Here is a 23,741-nt window from a genome sequence, read left to right on the forward strand (position 1 = left end):
AGATATCCCAGACAGTCTGACTTCAGAGCCTTCACCATTTATTGCTATATTGGTTAAAGGTTTTTTCCAAATGAAAACTTGTTATAATTTCAGCTAGGCACACAAAACACTGGAAGCTCTAGGACAGATTGGTAAGATTGGAATTGTTTCCTTGTGTGCCTAAACAAATATGTTCTTCTCTAGTGATAACCATAGCTCTAGTTCCATGTATCTTATTGATCCAAAGTGTCTAGTGACCACAGAAATAACACAAAGACAGAGAAGTCTTTACTTATTGATGTGTGTGTGTATATGTATATTTGGGGGGGGATAAAGCATTTTCATTTCCCAAGGAACTGGAGTCTATGCAACAATAAAATTTGGCCTAATTTTACATGTTGTCACAGGGAAGGCAGTGGTTCCTGTCTCAGGAAAACAATTTCAGAAATATGTGGAATGATATTGAGCTGCTAACAAATGATGATACAGGAAGTGGGTACCTAAGTGTTGGTTCAAGAAAAGAACATGGAACTGCTTTATATCAAGTAGATTTACTAGCGAAGATCTCCTCCGAAAAGGTAATGGTTATGACGCGGATTGTTTTCATTCACAAAATTTTTACTGAGTGTTTAGTAAGACTAGTAGCCACGTGGTAAATGTTTTATAAATGAGTATAGTCCTTTCTCAGGGAATCAAAGTTCAGTATCAGATCACTGGAAATTTCCATCTGAATTCCCCCTGCATCACCTTATGGTCAGTATTCCAAACCTGAATTTTTCATAGCTCCCCTTGACATTTTAGACATACAGATGTATATAAAATGATACAAAGAATATCCACCACCAGCTTAGGAAGTAAAACATTACCGATAGAATTGAAGCAAGCCCTGGAGGCCGTTCCTGTTCCCCGGCTCTTCTCATACTCCACCCCTGAGTTAAGCACTCTACTGAGGTTGAGATTATCCTTTCCATGAATTTCTTTCTATATTTTAACTTTCTTCTTTTAATAACTATTCCACCATTCTCACACCAGGCTTGAAGCCTTTTACAGAAAATATCGCTCTTAGTTTTTGTTTTTTTTGCTGGTACGCGGGCCTCTCACTGTTGTGGCCTCTCCCGTTGCGGAGCACAGGCTCCGGACGTGCAGGCTCAGCAGCCATGGCTCACGCGCCCAGCCACTCTGCAGCATGTGGGATCTTCCCGGACCGGGGCACGAACCCGTGTCCCCTGCATCGGCAGGCAGACTCTCAACCACTGCGCCACCAGGGAAGCCCTGCTCTTAGTTTTTTACCTTTGATTTGCTTTCTTAGTAATTTGCTTTTGTTAAAATTTTGATGGTCGTGGTAAACAAAAGTTTCTTTTAGAGAAAGTGCAAATGATCTTCTGTCACAGTATTATAGCCCAGGATTCCTCTACTTCCCATAGTAAGTTAATGTAATGTTTAATTCTCTAATTAAGAAAAAAAAGTGTAAAAGACAGGAGAAGAGACCAGACAAGATTTGTATTTTCTAGGGCTAGAAAGGCAGGGCCTCCTCTGGGGAACCTTATTCACAAATGGCCTCAAGTGTAGGCTTTTGACTTTTCTTCAAATGAGCATTCAGAGACACTGGCCAATAGGGATTTTTAAAAAAATCATTCTTTATTCAGCTTGTATCCTGTTGTCAGCCTTTACTGCTTTGTGGCATTTAAAAGTCACAGGATTTATAATTTTTATGAGTAATACAGATAAATTATGTTCTTTGGCATTAAATTGTTTATTTGTTAAGGCAAAAGTGTAAAGAATACCATAAGTTCTGTAATGAGAAAGTGGTATTTCTTTATTTTTTTAATATTACCAGCAGCCTTAAAAGATGGAAGTGGCCCAGGCCACTTGATCTCTGAGGGCTACTGTTGAAAAATAATAGTGTGTATTGAGCTTTGAATTCAGTTAACAACTAAAATTCCGTTTGTTATTAGCTTGGGGCATTACTTGTAGCAAATGCTATGTTCACAACCCATGCTAGGCCCTTGGTAAGGTAACATTATCTCTTCTCTTTAGGATCTTTCCTTAAAGTTAGGCAGACAGGACACAAGCAATAAAAGATATCTATCTAGATGTGCAAGTCAGTATATGAGAACTACCAAATGAATGGTACAGACAGTAAATGCAGTAGGAATTCAGAGGATGGAGAGCTCACTGTGGGTTGGGACAATTTAAGGAGCATTTCATAAACTAGCACCTGACTTGGGCCTTAAGAAAAAACAGGGAAAATGAAAGCACAGCTTACCAAAATATGTGGAATGCAGCAAAAGTGCTTAGAGGGAAATTGAATGCATATATTAGAAAAAAAGAAAAATCTAAAATCAATAATCTAAGTTTCAAGTTAGGAAACCTGAAAAAGAAGATGGACTTTCCCTGGTGGTCCAGTGGTTAAGACTCCATGCTTCGAATTCAGGGGGCACGGGTTCGATCCCTGGTCAGGGAACTAGATCCAACATGCCGCAACTAAGACCCACTGCAGCCAAATAAATAAATAAATAAAATCTTTTTAAAAGAAAGAAAGAAATAACAAGAGAGCAAAAATTAATGAAATTGAAAATAAGAAATCAATGGAGAAAATCAATGAAACCAAAAGCTGGTTCTTTAAAAACATGCATAAAATCTATAAGCCACCAGCCAGGATAACTAAGAAAAAAGAGGGAAGACATAAATTACTAATATCAGGAATAAAAGAGGGGGCATCACCACAGATTCTGTGGACATTAAAAGGATAATCAAGGAATATTATGAACATCTCTATGCCCACAAATTTGATAGCCTAATGAACTGGACCAAGTCCTTGAAAAACACAATCTGCTAAAACTCACACAAGGAGTAAACAACCTGTTTGATCAAACAATACTGTTTGATTCCAGCTCTATAACATTCTGGAAAATGAAAAGACAGTGAAAAAAAGGTCAGCGGTTGCCAGGGTTTGGGGGTTGGAGGGAAGGTTGACTAGGCAGAGCCCAGAGGATTTTCGGGTAGGGAAAATATTCTGCATGAGACCATAATGCTAGATGTGTGTACCACAGAATGTACAACACCAAGAGTGAACTGTAATGTAAACCGTGGACTTTGGGTGATTATAATGTGTCAATGTAGGTTCATCAATTGCGAGGAACATTGACAATGTGGGAGGCTATGCATGTGTGGAACACAGGGCTATGTGGGACATCTCTATAGTTCCCCTTCAATTTTGCTATGAACGTAAAACTGCTCTTAAAAATTAAAGTCTTGGGAATTGCCTGGTGGTCCAGTGGTGAGGACTCTGCACTCTCACTGCCAAGGGCCCGGGTTCAATCCTCTGTTGGGAAATTAAAATCCCACAAGCCTCCCGGCATGGCCAAAAAAAGTCTTAAAGAGAAGAGGGGGAAGAGCAGTCCAGGCAAAGAATACAGCCTGGATAGACCCCTAGGACGTGTAGCACAGTTTCTTCTTTGCGACACTTTGGTGTAACTTTTCACTAGTTGAAGAAGCAAGTTAAGAGTATAAGTGGGATCAGGGGCTTCCCTGGTGGCGCAGTGGTTAAGAATCCGCCTGCCAATGCAGGAGATACGGGTTCGAGCCTGGATCTGGGAAGATCCCACGTGCTGCAGAACAACTAAGCTCGTGTGCCACAACTACTGAGCCTGTGCTCTAGAGCCCGCAAGCCACAACTGCTGAGCCTGCATGCCACAACTATGGAAGCCCGCAAACCTAGAGCCCGTGCTCTGCAACAAGAGAAGTCACCTCAATGAGAAGCCCGCGCACCACAACAAAGAGTAGCCCCTGCTTGCCGCAACTACAGAAAGCCTGCATGCAGCAACGAAGGCCCAATGTAGCCATAAACAAATAAATAAATAAATAAAATTTATTTTTAAAAAAAAGTATAAGAGGGATCAGAATGTAGTTTTCAAAAGTTACACCTGCAGAAGGTGACCATTGAAACAGGTATAAAATGAGTTGATTGGCTTAGTTTGTCAGAGAAGATTAAGAGTAATTAACATTTATCCCAGCATATGCTACAGGCAAGGTTCCCTTCTAAGCCCTTTACATGAATTAATTCATTGAATCTCCATACCAGCCAGCGTTGTAGGCATTATTATTATTATTATTCCAGCTTTACCAGAGAGTCAGTTGAGGCATTTGCTTGAGATTACTCAGCTAGTAAGTGACAGCCTTCTCAACTACTGAGCTATCTGACGGCTTCAAGATTATGTGTGGAGGGCTTCCCTGGTGGCGCAGTGGTTAAGCACCCACCTGCCAATGCAGGGGACACGGGTTCAAGCCCTGGTCCAGGAAGATCCCACATGTCGTGGAGCAAGTAAGCCTGTGCACCACAACTGCTGAACCTGTGCTCTGGAGCCCGCGAGCTGCAGCTAATGAGCCCGTGTGCCACAACTACTGAAGCCCATGTACCTAGAGCCTGTGCTTCACAAGAGAAGCCACTGCAATGAGAAGCCCTTGCACCGCAACAAAGAGCAGCCGCCACTCACCACAACTAGAGAAAGCCCGTGCACAGCAACAAAGACACAGTGCAACTAAAAATTAATTAATTAATTTAAAAAAAAGATTATATGTGGGAAGCTCTAATCAATAGAAGCTACAAACAGGAGACTCATATTTGGCTTGCATTGTGTTTTTTAAAATGTTGACTTAGTTGCCAATATTTAAAAATTAGAATATTTCACATAAAGATCCAGATTTTCTTGGTAAATTGGAAGCTGTGGCCATGCCAGGATCGCATTTCCACAGGGCATTCATCTGGCTGACTCTGCTCTCTTTAGTTTATGTGGGGCCTCGTGCCCTCCAGTTCACAGTCCTGCTCCCTGTTGTTTCCCAGACCCTGAGACTTTATGCCAGTATTGGTTCATTCATTTACGTTAATGCCTGCTGGCTTCTCCGGGCATAAGCTCGGCCCTTAGGAAACAAAGACTTGTACTTTCGAATCCTTTGCCCTGTTCTAGCAACCCAGGACTATTTCCCTGTTCTAGGTTCTGAATGGATTCAAGATATATCATACAAAGAAAAGCTTGACTAATTAGATATATATATATCATACAAAGAAAAGCTTGACTAGATATATGGGCTAAAGAAAGAAGGCCTATCAGGTGAAGTTTTAAACTTGGGTGATTGTGACTACGGTGATACTATTGATAGGTATTGTTAAACATGTATAAAAATGTTTTATTTTAGTCCTGCTTTTCCCTCCCACAGGCCTCATTAAATCCAAAACTACAAGCATGCAGCTTCAGTGATGGGTTTATTATTGTAGCAGACCAATCAGTGATACTGTTGGACAGTATTTGTAGATTGCTTCAATTGCATCTTATATTTGGTAAGTCTAATGTAATTCAGTAAAATAAATTGGAAGTCATCTATATCTTGCTACCAATTTCTGCAGTATTGCCTTTTCTTTACTCCATTATTTATAAGACTCAAAATTACACTAATTTCAAGAAATTAATCTTGAGTGCCTTGTGCTGAGTACCAGACGGAACAGGTACTGAGATGATCCCTTCTCTCAATAAATCTAAGGAAAAACATACATGGAAAGCAGCAATTTATTTGCGTGGTTTTTGTGTTAGAATACTGTAGAAAACAGTTGAGCCCAATTATGTTTAAGTTCCTGAATCTTGTACATAATTTCAATACCATCAACAGATAATTTGAATACTTTTAGCACTATAAAACGTTTTTTAAAAGTACTTATGAATTAATTCTTTATTGAGTTAAAGGGCTTTAAGTGTGTATATGCAAGTATGGGCTTCAGAGTAAATTAAGGGACAGACAAGTCAGTGATTATGCTGGAAAATAGGTGATAGTATTATGAATTTTTTTCTGAAATTTTGAGAGAAAGATGGTTATTGAAGTGTTTGTGTAAGAACAGCTGAAAATTAATTAATTATTTTTAAAAAGAACGTAGATGAAAAGGAATTAGGAGGTATGCACATAAGAACAAAATCTTGATCACAGTTTGCAGGAGAGAAACCGATATTTTGTGGAATCTTAACGCATCTACCCTGATGGGTCCCCAAGATTCACAGTTTCACCAATTAAAAGTGAGGCTGTGTTTTACATATAATACTTTTTTAAAAATAAATTTGTTTGTTTGTTTATTTATTTTTGGCTGCGTTGGGTCTTTGTTGCTGTGCATGGGCTTTCTCTTGTTGCAGCGAGCGGGGGCTACTCTTCATTGCGGTGCGCAGGCTTCTCATTGCAGTGGCTTCTCTTGTTGCGGAGCACGGGCTCTAGGCACGTGGGCTTCAGTAGTTGCAGCACGTGGGCTTCAGTAGTTGTGGCTCATGCGCTGTAGAGCACAGGCTCAGTAGTTGTGGCGCATGGGCTTAGTTACTCCACGGCATGTGGGATCTTCCCAGAGCAGGGATCAAACCTGTTGTCCCCTGCATTGGCAGGCGGATTCTTAACTACTGTGCCACCAGGGAAGTCCCTACATATAATACTTTTGTATAAAGATATTGCTGCTGAATAATTTTAGTTATAAGCAATTTATATGTTACTGCTTTTATTTCTTAGTCTTTCCCTCCTGATCTCCATGTCATTCCCCCTGGCCTTCTTGCTGTGTGCAAGCAATAACTTCCTTACCTCCTTCAAGTCTTTGTTCAAATCTCACCTTATCAAAGGGGGTTCTCCTCAGCACTCCACCTGATACTGCATGGCTCTTCTGAGTTCTCTTTCGCTGCTCTACTTTTTCTTTTTTCCAGAGAATGTATCACCTTTGTGTACGTCATACAATTTGATTACTATGCTGACTGTTTATCATCTATTTCTGCCTTAGAATTTGAGCTCTATGAAGGTGGGACTCTTGTTATTATTCTCAGATATATGCCAAAGACCTAGAACAGTGCTTAGCATATACTAAGTGCTCAGCAAATATTTGTTGACAAAGAGTCAGTAGCATTCATTTTTACATTAGTCACTACTTTCATGAAATATTTAAAAGAAGCTTAAAAGAGTTGACTTTTAATAACAAAACTTGCAATATTTTGTGTTGAAAATAAACATTTTCAGAGGAAGCTTGTAACTTTGACTTGAAATTTTCAGATACTGAAGTGGATGTGGTTGGCCTATGTCAAGAAGGAAAGTTTCTTCTGGTTGGGGAGAGAAGTGGCAACTTACATCTTATTCATGTAACATCAAAGCAAACATTACTCACCAATGTAAGACCCTGTTATGTTTTTCATCTTCATTATCTAAATTCTAAATTATCTTTTAGAAAGCTAAAGCTCTAGCAAAGCATTACTTGATTTGTGGCCTACATTAAAATAATAATGTTTCTTTATATTGAATTTAAGAATCATACCTTAGAAACTGTCTGGAAAAAAAGTGCACAACCTAAAAGTTGAGAATTATGTTTTATTGGGCGGACTTTCTGAGAACTTCAAGCCCAGGAGGCAGCCTCTCAGATGCTCTGAGGGACAGCTCTGAAGAGGTGAGGGAGGAGCCAGGATACATAGGAGTTTTGCAAGGGAGACCAGGTAGTCAGAACATCAAAAGATTACTGTTAAAGAAAAGCAGGTATATCGGGTTAATAAATTTAGCGTTTTCTATGTATGGAAGATGCAAGAGTCTGGGCTCATTGAAATTATTCCTTTGATATACACCTTTGCTGTCTTAGGGCCAGTATCCTGTGCTTTTCCATCCTGAGTCCCCTCAGGATGCACAGTTGGGAGTTGCTGCAATGGCTGATGGCTTGACAGTGGGCAGCCTGTTTATCTCCATCCTGAGTTCCCTCTTGGCTTGATGGTCGCAGCATCCTTTGTTTGCTAATATGGCAGGCAACATTTTTCATCCACAAAACATATGAAATAAATGCAAAATTGAAAAAGTATGGTTTGAAGATAGTATACTTGTCCAAAACAGTTTTGTATTGAAAATAAACATTTTTGCAGGAAGCTTGTAAATAGTTTTCCATTTGAAAACTAAAATGTTTGGCATGTAGGCAGAATTATTGCTAATGATAATTGATATCCCTAGAGTTTAAAGAATATAATCCTTGACTGTAATTTTCTTGGTTTAATCTTATCATTTGAAATTAATTTGCAATTAGGCTTTTGTTCAGAAAGCTAATGATGAAAATCAGTGTACTTACCGGAATCTTGTTATTGAGAAAGATAGTTCAAATGAAGGTAAGTGCTTTTAATTTCTTTTTTTAATGTCTTCTTATTAATACCCAGTCAAAAAATCAGATTTATAGTTAATATATTATGTAAATGGTGTTATCTACACAATGTTAAACTTCCTAGGGATGCAATTAATATTATTTTAAAAAACAAGTTTTCGATTTTAGCTCTTTTCAGAGGCTTAAATGTACTCTTCTTAAGTATAATATCCTAAACTTTTTACAGTTTTGAGAGCTCTATAGATTATCAGGGAGACCTAATATTCTTTTAATATGTTCTTATGGGTTTCAGCGTATTTATCATATTTCTTTTTAACAAATGTTAACTGGTCCTTAATTTATTTTGATATATCTGAGTTTCTTTTTTTCTGGCAAATGAAATTTGGTTTATAGAAGTTTCAAAGAAGTTAACATTGTTTTTGCAAATAACTTACCAATTCTTTGTAAATAAGCTTTGTATTGTTACTGTGTTATTTTATTATTAGACTTTAAATGAGCAAATGGACATACTTTTAAGCTAGATCCGGACCCTGGTTTAAATTTTATATCATGTGCCTTTTAAAGAAGCTGGCTTGATTTTATTTTAATAGGTACCTATTATATGCTGCTTCTTACAAACAATGGATTTTTTTGTATTACAAACCTTCAGCTTGTAAAAATTCAACAAGGTAAGTAATGTATTATTTTCTTATTACTGATTTGCAGCAATATTTCTTATTAGTTTTCCAGGGAAATTTTAAAATAGACTCTTTAAGAATATTTTAGTTTAACTACATTCTATGATATTGGGTATACTTTAAAGTATTCATAATATACTTATTCTCCACAGTTAGGGCTACAACAGAATCTGAAGACATATTTATTTATAGTCTTCAAGGACTTTACAACTTAGTTGGAGAGACAGGAGTTACGCTAGCATAGTAATAAATACTTTTTGATGGAATGAATGAACCTGGAAACTGAAATGATTTTGTAAGTGTTAACAATACAAGGCAATAATCTAGAGTGTGTGCTAAGTGAGTGGTATGGACCATACATCCCTCTGAGCTGGCAGAGATTGAGGAATTGATTCCGGGCGCGTATTCAACAAATTTTTTTTTTTTTTTTTGCGGTACGCGGGCCTCTCACTGTTGTGGCCTCTCCTGTTGCGGAGCGCAGGCTCAGCGGCCATGGCTCACAGGCCCAGCCGCTCCGCGGCAAGTGGGATCTTCCCGGACCGGGGCACGAACCCATGTCCCCTGCATCGGCAGGCGGACTCTCAACCACTGTGCCACCAGGGAAGCCCCAAGAAATACTTTTTAAATATCTACTCTGTGCTAAGAATGTGCCAAGTTCTGGGGATACAACGAGATTTAAGATACAATGTTCTCTGTAGTTTAATGAAGGAGCCAGACAAGTAAAACAGCTCTTACAAAAGGGAGTGCAAAGTGATGAAGATTTCACAGGTAGGACTTCAGAGCTTGAATAGGAGAGTTGGAGCAGGGAGAAGACCATCTTAGTAGGAAGAACCTTTTAAGGGGAGGTGTGGACAGACACTGTAGGGACCATAAGGCAGCCTGGCTGGTGCCCTGAGTACGACATGTCATCACAGTTTATTTCATTGGTCAAGGGCAAAACTGAAAAGTCACCAGCACCTTATGAATTTCTGACCAGTGTTCCTCTTACTAGATTATATGTAATTTAACCTTGACACTAAAGGGAAGATTCATACGTATTTTATAGGTTATAGTGTAAATTTAGCCTACTTTCTCTTTTTCATGCAGCGATTGAAAAGGTAGACTTCCATACGGCAAAAAAGGTAAGAAGACAAAACCACATTGTCTTCTTGAAACTTAGATTTAATGTCAGTTTAGGAAAGTGTTTCTGCATAATTGTCTAATGGTTGATATTTTGGGAATTAGCATGATAAAACATTTTAATAACATTCCTATTTTAAAAAATACATTTATAGCTATTGATTTTAACTGATTTTTTTATCAGTCTTTCCAAGGAATTTGGACTATGGAGCATATATATAACATTCTTATTTTTTAAATCTTGCAGTTACAAGGACAAATCAAGTCCAGTTTTATTTCTACTGAAAATTGTCATACCCTTGGTTGTCTCAATCTTGTGGCTGGTGATTTAGCAAGCGAAATCCCTGTGATAATTGGGGTAATTCTCTTTTTTTAATAAAATTTTGGGCTTTTTTTCTGAAATGTTTCTTCATTAAAACATAGTTTTGGTAAAGTTACGTATTAATTTGTACTGTATAACAGAAACAGGGAAATTATAAAATGAAGGTCATAAAATTAACTCAACAAGTATAACTAAGTCTCTGTGTTGGAAAAAATATTGCATCTTTATTTTCACTAATCTCTACCTGACATTTAGCATGTCTTTCAATTATGAGTGTAGGCAAAAACAACAGCAGCAAACAAAACATCTAATATTATATTCAAGGAGTAGGCAGAAATTCTATATTGAATTATATTATTACAGCATTTACAACATTTTTACTTGCCAAATTTATATAATATGTTAAGAAGCAGTCACTTTTCCCCGTTTTGTGTATCTAGTTCAGTATTTCATCAGGGTTTCAAATAATTTGAAACGAATACTTATGAATTATTTTCAAATATTAGTAGTTATTTTCATGAAAATACTTCATCAAAGGTTATCTTTATCTTGTAAGGCTGGAGGAGGTCTTGAAGCTTACCTGATGTCTCTAGAGTGAGTTGCCTGAATATGCCTCCTCCTTATTAAATGTTCATGTGATAACAGTGTACAGCAGGAGTTTGCTGTTTTTTCCATTCTGTTCTGTTGAAAACAAACTAAGAGAGGAACTAGATGATAAGAGCTAGCTGGGCTTGAATATATAAATATATTTTGAAATTAGTCACATGTACAACTTAGATGTTTCTACTTGGAGGAGAATTCAGATCTAGACCCAAGTTTGTAATTGACATACTATTTTTACTTCTGTAGGGAACTGGTAATTGTGCATTCTCAAAATGGGAACCAGATTCTTCTAGGAAAGGGATGACCGTTAAGAGTGTTATTGATGCAGAGATTATTGAAGGTAAAATCAGTTAATGAAACTACTTTTGGTACTTGTGAGTTGTCGTTTTCATGCCAGTACACTAAGTCTGGCATATGAGCCGTTTTACCAAACCTTGGAAACAAGCCAGCTTAGTCTGATGATTGTCCGTGTATTCGGCTTCTTAACATGTTGCAATTGTTACTCTTCATTTTGGGAGGTTTTACGTTTTAGTGATCCTACAAAAAAGTAGAGAAACAGGAATAAATGGGAATGGGAACTTCTTTTTTAAGGGTAGTTCTGCCTTTCCATAAATATGTTAGTTTACTATTTTAAATATGGCTATATGTAACCCAGAAACATAGTCCTTACACACCTTGTTTTCTCTTTTGTAGGTGCAAAGAAGTTCCAGCTGATAGACAATCTACTTTTTGTTCTTGATACCAATGTATGTTTCTGATACTTCCCCTTAAGTATTTTCACTTGGTGTTATGTTTAACGACAGAAATTTTGTCGAACTTAACAAAGACAAGGACTTTAGCCAGGGTAGATTACTACCTTGTGTAATGTGCTTTATTTCAGTTACGTATCAAAAGATAGATTCCAAAATGTAAATTTTTAGTCGTTAAGAGGACGTATCAATGAAATGTCTCTTTTGCAGAACGTGCTGAGCTTATGGGATATTTACACCCTAACTCCCATATGGAACTGGCCCTCCCTTCACATAGAAGACTTTCTTCTCACCACAGAAGCAGATTCACCTTCATCAGTCACGTGGTACATTATGACACTCATATTGATTTCCCTTCTGTTAGAACCAGGTTTCTTGCCTGGTTCTGTTCAGATCATTTCTTATGTGTTACATTCTAGATAACACTGTGAACAGACTGACAGGGTAAAGACCATTTCATTGTTAGCCAAATTCATTGAGAACAAATAGGCAACACAAAAACCTCCATGTGAATGTATTAGAAAGAGTGTGAGTCTGGGCCATAAACATTCAGAAGTCAAGTTCAGTATCTTCTGTGTGAATTAATTTTAACTTTTATACAAGGATATCACTTTGACTTAGCTATGTCTAGCAGTTGGCTTCTTTGATTCACTTAAACCTTCTTTTCTCTTTCAGGCAAGGGATTACAAATCTCAAGTTAGTAGCTCTGACAACTACTACTAATAAGAAGGTATTGGAAAATTTATATCACATTCGTCCATATTATGTGTTAGAAATAGCATTAACATAGGAGTACTAGTTGTTAAGTAGTACTCACAGCATATTAGCTCTTAGTTCACACAGGTACTTGACAGATCAGAAATAACCCTGCAGAGCTCTTTTTTCTCATTAAAAAAAAAAAGGTATAAATCTCAGCTCCACATTTTAATTGGAGCATTTCAGGAATAAAAATGTCTATAAGAAAATGTTTATTATAGTGATACTTAATGTAGTTCTGGCACTGAGGAATTACATTTACCTTAAAAACAAATTGTAGAATGGACTCCAGGTACGTGGATTTTCATTTAACAGATTTAAAAGGTAGGATAGAACATAATTTTCTATGTAACATTTAAATAATACAGTAACAGATTTACTTATTTTTTGCACTTAACTTCGTATCAAGTGTTTTAATCTATGCCCTGGATTGTGAAGTGCTGTCTTGTGCTCATAGGTTTATATTGACCTAAGACATTAATTGCTGTCCTATTTTTCTTAGATGAGAAACCTCATGGTCTATTCATTACCTATGATGGAAATACTATATTCTTTGGAAGTATCTAGTGTTTCTTCTCTGGTCCAAACAGGAATTAGCTCAGTAAGTTGATGTGTATTTTGAACTAATATATTTTTTTATAATTGAAAAAAAAAAAGAATAACTAAGCTAAGCATGAGTGGAGCCTAGTGGAATACCTGGATAGATCTCAGGTAAACCATATTTATTGTTATTAGAGGTCCTCGAATATATTTACAGGAGGTCAGTCTTCATTTAAAAAGAAGGAAATTAATCAAATAAAACATCAGTCAACTGCACATTCAATTTTCTTGTCTCCACAGGAAATACAGATGATTGTTAATTTGGGGGAGGTTATTCCTTGCTTTTTTGGGGTTTTTTTGGCCGCTTTGGGTCTTCGTTGCTGCGCACGGGCTTTCTCTAGTTGCTGTGAGCGGGGGCTACTCTTCGTTGCAGTGTGCGGGATTCTCGTTGCGGTGGCTTCTCTTGTCGCAGAGCATGGGCTCTAGACACATGGGCTTCGGTAGTTGCAGCACTCAGGCTCGGTAGTTGCAGCACACAGGCCCTAGAGCGCGCAGGCTTCAGTAGTTGCAGTGTGGGCTCTAGGGCACACAGGCTTCAGTAGTTGTGGCTCGTGGGCTCTAGAGCACAGGCTCAATAGTTGTGGCGCAAGAGCTAAGTTGCTTCGCGGCATGTAGGATCTTTCCAGACTAGGTATCGAACCCCTGTCCCCTGCATTGGCAGGCGGATTTTTTTTTTTTTAATTTATTTTCAGCTGCATTGGGTCTTCGTTGCTGCGTGCGGGCTTTCTCCATTTGTGGTGAGCCGGGGCTACTCCTTGCTGCAATCAATGCATGGACTTCTCCTTGCGGTGGCTTCTCTTGTTTAGAGCTCGGGCTCTAGGCGCGTGGGCTTCAGTAGTTGTGGCACACGGGCTCTAGAGTGCAGGCTCAGTAGTTGTGGCACACAGGCTTAGTTGCTCCGCAGCATGTGGGATCTTCCCGGACCAGGGCTTGAACCCGTGTCCCCTGCACTTGTAGGTGGATTCTCAACCACTGCACCACCAGGGAAGCCCCTGTTTTATCTCTTTTTATATACACACATTGTATTTTTCTAAACCATTTGGAAATTACTTGCAGACATCATGACCTCTCACTCCTAATTTCAGCGGGTATCTCCTAAGAATGAGGCCCACAAAATTTAACATTAATGCAATACTATTATGAAATATGCCATCCAAATTCAAATTTTACCAATTGTGCCAATTACTTGAGAACTTTTTTTTGTTCCTGACCCAGGATTCAATCAAACATCACAAATTGAATTTTGTTGTTGTGGTCACATGGTAGTCTACTTTAATCTCTAAAACTTCCCTAGTCTGTTTTTGTCTTTTCGGACATTGACATTTTTCGAGTCCTAGCCGGTTGTGTGGTAGAATGTCCCTCTATTTGGATCTGTGTCTCGTCATGATTAGATTCGTGCTAAGATTTTTGGCAAGCATCCTGCATAAGTGATACTGTGTCCTAACCGCATCACATTAAAGGACTTATGTCCACTTGTCCTGTTATTGGTGCTGTTAAATTTGATCACTTGGTTAAAGCAGTTCTGCCATATTTCTCCATTGTAAAGGTACATTTTCCCCTGTATAATTAGTAAGTAATTTCCGTGGTGTTATTTTGAGACTATGGGAATATCCTTTTCCTCACCAGTTTTTCCCAGTAATTTTAGAATCCATTGATGGATAATTTCTGCCTAAACCAGTTGTTACTCTAGTAACTATAAAGTGAATTAATTCTGTATTTCAATTTTAAACATGTTTTTTGCTATTGTAGGATACCATATACCTTCTGGAAGGAATTTGCAAAAATGATCCAAAGTAAGTCCTGTTTTGTTTATCAGATAAGTTGTTAAATAATAGCAAAGTTAAAATTTACTTATTGATGTTAAATGACAAATGTCAATATTAAAACTTTTCTCAGACTATCTGAAGACTCAGTTTCTGTTTTAGTACTCAGATGTCTTACAGAAGCTTTGCCAGAAAACAGGTAACTACTTGTGTTTTGTTTTGGTTTTTTTATAATTTATTTATCTATTTTTGGCTGCACTGGGTTTTCGTTGCTGTGCGCGGGCTTTCTCTAGTTGCGGAGAGCGGGGGCTACTCTTCATTGAGGTGCGCGGGCTTCTCACTGTGGTGGCTTCTCTTGTTGTGGAGCACGGGCTGTAGAGCGCAGGCTCAGTAGTTGTGGCACACGGGCTTAGTTGCTCCATGGCATGTGGGATCTTCCTGGACCAGGGCTCGAACCTGTGTCCCCTGCATTGGCAGGCGGATTCTTGACCACTGCGCCACCAGGGAAGCCCTCTTGTGTTCTTCTAAGCCTTACTCCTTGATGAAAAGCTTGAATTCCCTGATGAATAAAAATTTTACTGAAATTTCTTTCAATTTATCAGATTGAGTCGGTTACTTCACAAACACAGATTTGCTGAAGCCGAGAGCTTTGCCATTCAGTTTGGACTAGATGTTGAGGTAATTATTCATGTATTCATTCATTCATTAAAAGCATTTCTTCATGTGCTAGAGGCTGTGGAGACAAATATGTAAGACATAATGGGAATTTAGTGTGATCAGGCCTATAATTAAGATACGACCAAAGTAAAGTAGGGATTCAAAGGAGATATTGACCCTTAAAGTAGGGTGGGAAGACTTCGTGGGGGAGGTGATTTTATGTCAGATCTTGAAAATGTTCCAGATAGTCCTGGGAGAGGAAGGGAATTCTAGGTGTTAAGACACATGAAGAAAGTGAGGGAGGCTTATGGTGCTTCCAGGAACTCCTAGTAATTAGATAGGACTAGGTTGTAGGTTATATGTACATAGAAGGGAAAGGAGATGGTGGGAAATGAGAGGGTCAGAGCCTGGAGGGCTTTGTATGTACTGCAAAGGATTTAGATCTTATTCTGCAGGTGATGGGGAGCTACTGAGATTTTTAAGCTGGAGAATGTCTTGATTAGGTTGTCATTTTGTAAACATGGGAAATTGTTTGGAAAAAGGTAAATCTAGAGATGCAAAGACCAGTTGAAAAACTGACCCAATGCAGTGAGGTGGAGACACACAGGAGGGAAGGTTTGATGAGAGAGGTGTATAGGAGGTAGAAGCAGTGGGGCTCAGCGATCAAACATAGTGGGGAGTTCAAATGTCAGGAGCAGACTAGCAGGACTCTGGCTCAGCGTACTGCAAGTAAGTCCCTTACATATAAACGAGTTCCATTCCAAGAGCACATTCATAAATCCAGTTTGTTCAAAAGTCCAACAAAGTTAGCCTAGGTACCCAACTAACACAGTCAGCTACATAGTACTCTACTGTAATAGGTTTATAATACTTTTCACACAAATAATACATAAAAAACAAACACGCACAAGAAATAAAACATTTTTAATCTTACAGTACCGTACCTTGAAAAATACAGCAGTACAGTACAAGAGCTGGTGCTTCTTAGCAGTACCAGGTACATCACTGCTGCTTTTACGCTTGCTTCTGGACATCCTGGGCTTGAAATAAAGATACTGTACTACTGTACTCTATACAGTACTGTACAGTAAAGTACACAAAAGCACAACCACTTGTAGAGGATGCACGCATGTGACAATGTACACCAGACACGTGAACTAACTTACGTGATTGGACATGTGAACGCACGTTCACGTTTTGGAAAGTTCGCAACTTGAAGATTCGTATGTAGGGGACTTACTGTAGTTGGAATGTGATGGCATTACTTAAAATGAGGAATATGTGTGGAAGAACAGGTTAGGGGTAAAATATGAAGGATTCTGCTTTATAAAAATTGCATGTAAGGGATCTTATAAAATGAGGCTGTCTGATAGGAAGTTGGAGAGTGATCTGAGCTGAATCTAGACATAGTTAACACCGGAGGAATGGCTCAGACCACTCAAGGAGAATGTGTGGAGTAAGAAGAGATCTGAGGATGAGCTACAGGGGCACCAGCACACGGGGGATAGAGAAAGAAGGGCTATAAACATATTTGGGAAGAAAACCACACAAATGTATGATTAAAGAAGCCAAGGGAGACTTCCCTGGCAGTCCAGTGGTTAGGACTCCTTGCTTTCACTGCTGAGGGCACGGGTTCAATCCCTGGTTGGGGAACTAAGATCCCACAAGGCGTGAGGTGTGACCAAAAAACAAACAAACAGTTTAGTGGGGAGTGATCAGCAGTTGCAAATACTACCAATAAAATCAGGTATAAAAACTGAAAGTTGTCTGTTGGATTTGGTGATTAGGAATTCATTGCTATCCCTTGAAACGTCCTGGGAAGTAATGAAGGATGAAGCCTGATGGTAGTGAAGAACTAACATTTGCTAAGTGGGTGGTGGGTACCCATGTGTTTGTTGTTTTAAAAAGGTAGCATTTTATATTATGTAACAATGTAAATGGGAAAAGAATTTGAAAGAGAATAGGTACCTGTATATGCATCACTGAATCACTTTGCTATACACCTGAAGATAACACAACATTGTTAATCAGCTATACTCCAATATAAAATAAAAAGTTTAAAGAAAGTAGCATTTTAAAACATGGAAAACAATTTTGTATATTTAGAAATGTATATGAGTAAATCAGTATATGAATTAATGGGATAACAAGCACCAAAATCAGAATAATGGATACTTCTGGTTCAGGGAAGGAAGATGATTTATTTGGAAGAAGAGAAAGTAATATTAAACTATAATATAAATATTATAAATTATATTTATATTAAATATGTAAATTATTATATTATTAAATATATTATTATAAATTTACATAATATAAAGTTATTAATTATAGATATTAATATAAACTATATTATTAAAAATTTTTTAAATTTAGGTGATAAGTACATGAGTATTTGTTATATTATTACCTTTTTGAATATCTGAAAGTTTCATAATAACTAATTTTTTTTTTTTTTTTCCTTAATTAATTTATTTATTTAGGGCTGTTTTGGGTCTTCGTTTCTGTGCGAGGGCTTTCTCTAGTTGTGGCAAGCGGGGGCCACTCTTCATCGCAGTGCGCGGGCCTCTCACTATCGCGGCCTCTCTGGTTGCGGAGCACAGGCTCCAGACGCGCAGGCTCAGTAGTTGTGGCTCACGGGCCTAGTTGCTCCGCGGCATGTGGGATCTTCCTAGACCAGGGCTTGAACCCGTGTCCCCTGCATTAGCAGGCAGATTCTCAACCACTGCGCCACCAGGGAAGCCCCCATAATAACTAATTTTTAAAAAGAGCAAATGAAGCAAAAAAGTCAAAACCAGTGAAAGATGTTTTCAGGGAGTGGAGACACAGAACTAGAGAAACTGCTCTTCGTATCACTTTTAGCTTTCGGAGCCAGAGAGCCCATGTTAAAGTTGGTATTTTGTTTATAAAAAAGGAACCTGAAATTTTGACTTTGTCTAACTCAAGCTGTTTCCAGCTGCTAAAGAACCTTTGATAGACTGGGAATTCCCTGGTGGCACAGTGGTTAAGACTCTGTGTGCCTCAGGGAGATCAGCTCGGTGCTTTGTGGACCACCTGGAGGGGTAGGATAAGGGAGGGTGGGAGGGAGACTCAAGAGGGAGGGAATATGGGGATATATGTATATGTATGGCTGATTCACTTTGTTATAAAGCAGAAACTAACACACCATCGTGGAGCAATTATACTCCAATAAAGACGTTTAAAAAATAAATAAATAAAAATAAAATAAAATGGTATGCCTCACTAACCTGAGTTAAACTATATCAATTTAGCAAATCACTTAGCAAAGAAGTAGTGAGAACCTTGAATAAATTAATTAATTAAATAAAATTTAGAAAAAAGAACCTTTGATAAACTTAGAAAAGTAGACGTGAAACATAATTGTGTGGTATTCTAAAAACCAGCTCCATTCACTTTTTTTAATATATCAGTATTAATTTCCTGTTTTTTTTAAAAAATTTATTTATTTATTTTTGGCTGCATTGGGTCTTCGTTGCTGTGCACGGGCTTTCTCTAGTTGCGGTGAGCGGGGGCTACTCTTCAATGCGGTGCGTGGGCTTCTCATTGCAGTGGCTTCTCTTGTTGCGGAGCACGGGCTCTAGGCACACGGGCTTCAGTAGTTGTGGCACGCGGGCTCAGTAGTTGTGGCTTATGGGCTGTAGAGCGCAGGCTCAGTAGTTGTGGCGCATGGACTTCGTTGCTCTGCGGCATGTGGGATCTTCCCCAGCCAGGGATCAAATCCATGTCCCCTGCATTGGCAGGCGGATTCTTAACCACTGCGCCACCAGGGAAGCCCTCCATTCACTTCTGAACAGCAAAATTTCAGACACATTACTTACCCTCTCTTGAGCTTCAGTTTTCTTGATTGTAAAATAGGGATCTTAGTATTTACCCCATAGGGTTTTGAGGAGGTGCAAATGCTTACTTAGGTTTTTATGAGAGTTAACTGAGATAATTCACATAAAGCTCTTAGTACACTGCTGGTCACATTTAGTGAGGACTCAGCAGAAATGGTTTCCATAACACTTTGTAATCTGGGTTACCTTTCTGTTATCTAAGTGTTACCTTCTTTAATGCTTATTCTTGAACCACATGAATATTCACATTTTTTATTTAGCATACAGTGTAAAATTTCATCCACAGGCATTATTTTGCTTCAAGTTTCTTGATGTTGCATGTTTATATTACAGCTTGTTTACAAAGTAAAATCAAATGATATATTGGAGAAACTAGCTTTGAGTTCTCTGAACACCAGTGAGCAGACTGAATGGCAAAAACTTGTAGATGAAGCTAAGGAAAATCTGCATAAAATCCAGGTATGTTTTCTCTGTTGTATACTAGAATATCCAGATCAATGGATTGATCAGTATTACATTGCCTTACCATGTCTGGCATTTATGAAACAGGATGATGAATTTGTGGTGAATTACTGCTTGGAGGCTCAATGGATAACCTATGAAACAACCCAGGAAATGCTAAATTATGCCAAAACCAGGGTAAGTGTTTCTGACCTTTGTGCATGTTAGTTTGTCTTATGCAAAAGAAGTATTTTGCAAAAAACTGAATGATTTTTCCCATAGACCTTTTTCAAAGAGCATTTTTTTTTTGCTCTTCCAAATGATGCCATTTTTGCTATAGGTTGTTCCCCTCACTCACCTGTAAATGAATACCATTACTAGTTATATTCCTTAAAATCAAGGTGTAACAGATGGGCAAAATGTGAGCTGTTTTCATAAAATGCATTATTTTTAAGATATGTAACTTCTTTATTGTTCATTGTTCATCTCAGAGTTGAGCGCAATTTTATTTTTAAAGATGATTTTTTCCTTTAATTCACAGGAAATCCATCTTTCATGAAAAACCTAGTATAGCTGATATTCTAACCGTGTTTCTTATTCATCTTAGCTTTTGAAGAAAGAAGATAAAGCTGTTCCTATCTATTCTGATGGCTTAAAAGAGGTAATTACATTGGGTTTATAGGTCAATTTGGGAGTGAATATACTGTTACAATATACTTTTGAATTCCAGATAGGTCTGTATTTTTTCAAGAGCAAATTATTTTAATACATTTTTTCCTTATTGCAAAATGGGAATAATAATAGTACTTATGGGTTATTTTGAGGTCAAATGAAATGTTTCCTATAAATCATTTTGCGTAGTGCCTGCTATTTCAAATACTTGTAAACTGATGATAGCTATGATGGTGCCAAAAATATATGTGTGTGCACATGTACATACAGATCTTCCTCAGCTTATGATGGGGTTACATCCTGACCAACCCATTGTTAAGTTGAAAATACCGCAAGTCAAAAATTCACTCAAGGTGGGGTGGTGGTGGTGGGATGAATTGGGAGACTGGGATTGACATGTATACACTAATATGTATAAACTAGATAACTAATAAGAACCTGCTGTATAAAAAATAAATTTAAAAAATATAATAAAAAAATAAGCTACAAGGATATATTATACAACACAGGGAATATATCCAATATCTTATAGTAACCATAATTGGAGTATAACCTCTAAAAATCGCTGAATCACTATATTGTACATCAACTATACATCAATAAAAAATGTTTTAAAAATAAAAATGCACTTAATACACCTAACCTACTGAACATGATAGCTTGGCCTCACCTACTTTAAATGTGCTCAGAGCACTTATATTAGCCTAGAGTTGGGCAAAGTCATCTGACTCAAAGCCTGTTTTATAATAAACTGTCAAATAGCTCATGTAATGTATTGAATACTGTACTGAAAGTGAAAAAACAAAATGGTTGTAAGTATATCGGTTGTTTGTGATTATGTAGCTGACTGGGAGCTGCGGCTCCTTGCTGCCGCCAGCATCACGAGGGAGAATCATCCTATATATTATTGCTAACCCAGGAAAAGATCAAAATTCTAAGTATGGTTTCTACTGAATGTGTTTTGCTTTTCCACCATCATAAAGTTGAAAAATCTTAAGTCTAACCGTTGCATGTCAGGGACCATCTATATATTTTTTAACTCTTATCTCAAAGTAAATGTTTAGTATAATCCAGCTAGGTTTTACCATAAGGGCATATTTATAAATCAGTGGGAAAACTAATTGATTTCGAAAGGCACCTACAATTAATGTACAAATACCTTCCTCTTCTTTGCAGGTTTATTGCATTGAGTGTGATTGGAAATATTTCCGTTATTTCAAGTTTTTTTGTTTTGTGCTAAGTAAAGGCAGTCATATTTATGGGAATTGACTTGTCATATGGGATAAAATGAGAATATGTACAAGACTTCTGAAACAGAAAGCCTAATTTTTGGTGTTTTTTATTTTAATGTTATTGCACACAACATTCAGACTGTCAAGTTATTTCTTTTTAGGTACTAAGGGCTCATGCAAAGTTGACTACTTTTTATGGAGCATTTGGACCAGAAAAATTCAGGTATATGCATTCCCCATTTTGAATTCTGGATTATGAATTAGATTTAAGTTTGGAATGTTATAAAAGATATAACATTGCTTTGAGTGAATTTGTGTTTCTGGGGGGTTCAGTGATGGACAATGTTATCTTTCCTGCTAAGCTTTAGGCACTTCCTACATCATCCATTGGAACTGATACATTTGGAAGGCAGATTTAAATAAACATACCTTTTGCCTTAACAATCCACTTCTGGAAATTAATCCTGTTAGATATACTAACATGTGCACCAAGAATATCGTTATTGACAAATATGAGATCTGGTTACCTTAAAGCTAAGACAAATTTATTTATCATGATAAACTAACAATGAAGGAAGCTTTATTTTTTCTCCTTATAGCTATTCAGTTATCCTGATACTATCATTAAACATTCTATCTTTTCACTGCTCATTGAAATGTTACCTTAATCACATGTTACAATTCTCACGTGTATTTAAGTTTCTGCAATATAATTGTATTCGCTTGATCTCATCTCTCTATTCATTCACCAGTATCAAATAGTTTTAATTAATGTAGCTTTAAAGTGTCCTATTAACTGGTAGACTAGTTCTACTATACTTTTCTTATTTTTCAGAATTTGGGCAGCTACTCTTTTCTGTATGACACTTGGAGTCAGAATCAGCTTATCCAGTTTTTAAAAAATCTTATTTGTATTGGATTTTTTATTATTTATTTTTATTGGGAATGTGCTGAACCTAAAATCAGTTTGGGGAGAATCAGTATCTTTACAATATCAAGTTTTCATATCACTATTTAAGGGCAGTATGTGTCTTCCTACTCATTCTATCCTTTTTTTTATATTCCTGAGTGTTATCTACTCAGTTGTCTTCATATAGTTTTTTACATTTTTTTGTTAATTTTGTCCTTCTTGCTACTTTTATAAATGGGACTTTTCTCAATTGTATTTTCAAAAGGATATAGAAGCTATTGATTTTTTGAAATTACTTTTAAACCAGCTACCTTATTGAATTCCTTTTTCACTTGTAGTAATATTTCAATTGGTCTTGTTTTTTCCAAGTATATAATTATATATGCAAATAATTGTAATTTTGCTTCATTTTTTTCCTCATTTTTTTTTCCTTGCCTAATTTCATTGAGTGGTACTTGTAGAATGTTTTTGTTTTGTTTTGTTTTGATGTAGACCTTTTTTTTTTTAAGTCTTTATTGAATTTGTTACAATATTGCTTCTGTTTTATGTTTTGGTTTTTTGCCCATGAGGCATGTGGGATCTTAGCTCCCAGACCAGGGATCGAACCCACACCCCATGCATTGGAAGGTGAAGTCTTAACCACTGGACCGCCAGGGAAGTCCCATGTAGAACATTATTAAATAATGGTGGTAAATAGACATCTTTCTCTTGTTCCTGATATTAGTGAAAATGCTTATTTTATCATTTAAGCATGATACAGGCTTATAGGGTTTTGTCTTTTTATCATTTTAAGGAAGTATTCATCATCTATTTCTGAGCTTTAACTAGGACTGGGTAGTCACTATAGCTTTGTTGGTTATAACAAAAGACTGGAAGTAACCCTAATGTTCAACTGTGGGTGTCTAGTTAAATTATAGTAAATCCATGCCATGGAATGATATGTAGTCCTTAAAAAGAATAATATCTATATGTGCTCATTGGTACAAGCTGCCAAGATAATATAAAATGAATTTTTTTAAGTACAAATAGTATACATAAAAAATTCTCATTCATTTTAAAGTTAAAAATGGTTGCTTGTACATGTAATGATTATCTCAGGAAGGACCTACAAGGAGAGCTATAACTTCTGGGGAAGATATAGGAGTTCTATAGGTCTGGGATAAGAAGGAAACTTACTTTTCACTGTATAATCTTTTGATTCTTTTTTTAACTCTGAGGGAAAAAAACCTAATTAAAATGCTTAATGGTATCTACTTGTAAC

At 37.3% G+C, this 23,741-nt stretch overlaps 1 protein-coding gene across 1 annotated transcript in view; it reads left to right on the forward strand.

Moving 5' to 3' along the window:
• Nucleotides 1-428: 428 nt before the first annotated feature.
• KNTC1 (kinetochore associated 1) overlaps nt 429-23,741 on the forward strand; it is a gene marked incomplete at both ends in the record, with an annotated part of 66,523 nt that continues 43,210 nt past the window's right edge. Inside the window, 19 exons of the mRNA XM_082853466.1 lie at nt 429-557; nt 5,197-5,317; nt 7,045-7,160; nt 8,051-8,129; nt 8,713-8,790; nt 9,886-9,920; nt 10,166-10,276; nt 11,090-11,183; nt 11,537-11,589; nt 11,803-11,918; nt 12,268-12,322; nt 12,851-12,949; nt 14,698-14,741; nt 14,845-14,910; nt 15,314-15,389; nt 19,559-19,684; nt 19,775-19,864; nt 20,274-20,327; nt 21,732-21,793. Coding sequence (XP_082709592.1) covers nt 429-557; nt 5,197-5,317; nt 7,045-7,160; nt 8,051-8,129; nt 8,713-8,790; nt 9,886-9,920; nt 10,166-10,276; nt 11,090-11,183; nt 11,537-11,589; nt 11,803-11,918; nt 12,268-12,322; nt 12,851-12,949; nt 14,698-14,741; nt 14,845-14,910; nt 15,314-15,389; nt 19,559-19,684; nt 19,775-19,864; nt 20,274-20,327; nt 21,732-21,793 — 1,604 coding nt within the window. The remainder of the gene's footprint in view (nt 558-5,196; nt 5,318-7,044; nt 7,161-8,050; nt 8,130-8,712; nt 8,791-9,885; nt 9,921-10,165; nt 10,277-11,089; nt 11,184-11,536; nt 11,590-11,802; nt 11,919-12,267; nt 12,323-12,850; nt 12,950-14,697; nt 14,742-14,844; nt 14,911-15,313; nt 15,390-19,558; nt 19,685-19,774; nt 19,865-20,273; nt 20,328-21,731; nt 21,794-23,741) is intronic.

This window comes from Leucopleurus acutus (genome assembly GCF_964270905.1).
Source record: "Leucopleurus acutus genome assembly, chromosome: 13".
Taxonomy (NCBI): domain Eukaryota; kingdom Metazoa; phylum Chordata; class Mammalia; order Artiodactyla; family Delphinidae; genus Leucopleurus; species Leucopleurus acutus.